Source organism: Oncorhynchus nerka, linkage group LG8 (genome assembly GCF_034236695.1).
Source record: "Oncorhynchus nerka isolate Pitt River linkage group LG8, Oner_Uvic_2.0, whole genome shotgun sequence".
Taxonomy (NCBI): domain Eukaryota; kingdom Metazoa; phylum Chordata; class Actinopteri; order Salmoniformes; family Salmonidae; genus Oncorhynchus; species Oncorhynchus nerka.
Window position 1 is genome coordinate 7,641,252 of NC_088403.1, and position 1,305 is coordinate 7,642,556.

The 1,305-nt window shown below is 57.8% G+C and overlaps 1 protein-coding gene across 1 annotated transcript in view; it reads left to right on the forward strand.

The window, feature by feature from the left end:
* The first annotated feature begins 502 nt into the window (after positions 1-502).
* The window catches only part of grip1 (glutamate receptor interacting protein 1), a 36,420-nt gene continuing 35,617 nt past the window's right edge, over positions 503-1,305 (forward strand). Inside the window, exon 1 of the mRNA XM_065022083.1 lies at positions 503-604. Within this exon, the coding sequence (XP_064878155.1) occupies positions 503-604 (102 nt within the window). The remainder of the gene's footprint in view (positions 605-1,305) is intronic.

The following is a 1,305-nucleotide window of genomic DNA, read 5'->3' on the forward strand; positions in this document are numbered from 1 at the left end:
GAGAGAGGACGGTGAGGGTGGATAGGAGAGAGAGGACGGTGAGGGTGGAGAGGAGAGGAGAGGGGGATAGGACGGTGAGGGTGGATAGGAGAGGGTGAGGGTGGATAGGAGAGGGGGGTGAGGGTGGATAGGAGAGGGGACGGTGAGGGTGGATAGGAGAGGGGACGGTGAGGGTGGATAGGAGAGGGGACGGTGAGGGTGGAGGGAGGAGAGAGGGACGGTGAGGGTGGAGAGGAGAGGGGACGGTGAGGGTGGAGAGGAGAGAGAGGGGACGGTGAGGGTGGAGAGGAGAGGGGACGGTGAGGGTGGATAGGAGAGGGGACGGTGAGGGTGGAGAGGAGAGGGGACGGTGAGGGTGGATAGGAGAGGGACGGTGAGGGTGGATAGGAGAGGGGACGGTGAGGGTGGAGAGGAGAGAGGGTGAGGGTGGATAGGAGAGGGGGACGGTGAGGGTGGATAGGAGAGGGGACGGTGAGGGTGGATAGGAGAGGGGACGGTGAGGATGGATAGGACGAGGGTGGATAGGAGAGGGGTGGATGAGGGAGATAGGAGGGACAGTGAGGGTGGAGAGGAGAGGGGGACGGTGAGGGTGGAGAGGGGGACGGTGAGGGTGGAGAGGAGAGAGAGGACGGTGAGGGTGGATAGGAGAGGGGTGGTGAGGGTGGATAGGAGAGGGGACGGTGAGGGTGGAGAGGAGAGAGAGGACGGTGAGGGTGGATAGGAGAGGGGACGGTGAGGGTGGATAGGAGAGGGGTGGTGAGGGAGGATAGGAGAGGGGACGGTGAGGGTGGATAGGAGAGGGGTGGTGAGGGAGGATAGGAGAGGGGGTGGAGAGGGAGAGATGGTGAGAGGGGACGGTGAGGGTGGAGAGGAGAGGGTCGCTCTGGATAAGAGCGTCTGCTAAATGACTTAAATGTAAATGTAATGTAATGAAGTCGGGGATCTTAGATGTCAGCCCCGAGGCGTTGTGTTCCAGAACTTCTGTTGGACTAATTAGAACATCTCCAGCTCTCTGGTTCCTGGTCCGGCCCCCTGCATTCCCACAGAGGTCAGACTCAACCAATCAAAGCCCTGGAAATTAATGAGGCTTGGTTGCTAAGTGTTTTGGCCTCTAAACACGCTCCATAATAACATAAAGAGAGATGTAATGTGTGTGTGTGTGTGTGTGTGTGTGTGCGTGCGTGTGTGCGTGTGTGCGTGTGATTTCAGCCACCCCACAGCAGTCAAACAGAATGAATTAGTTAGTCATCACTCAAAACATATTTCAATACATAATTAAGGCCCTGATGTGTGATGGAAGTATGG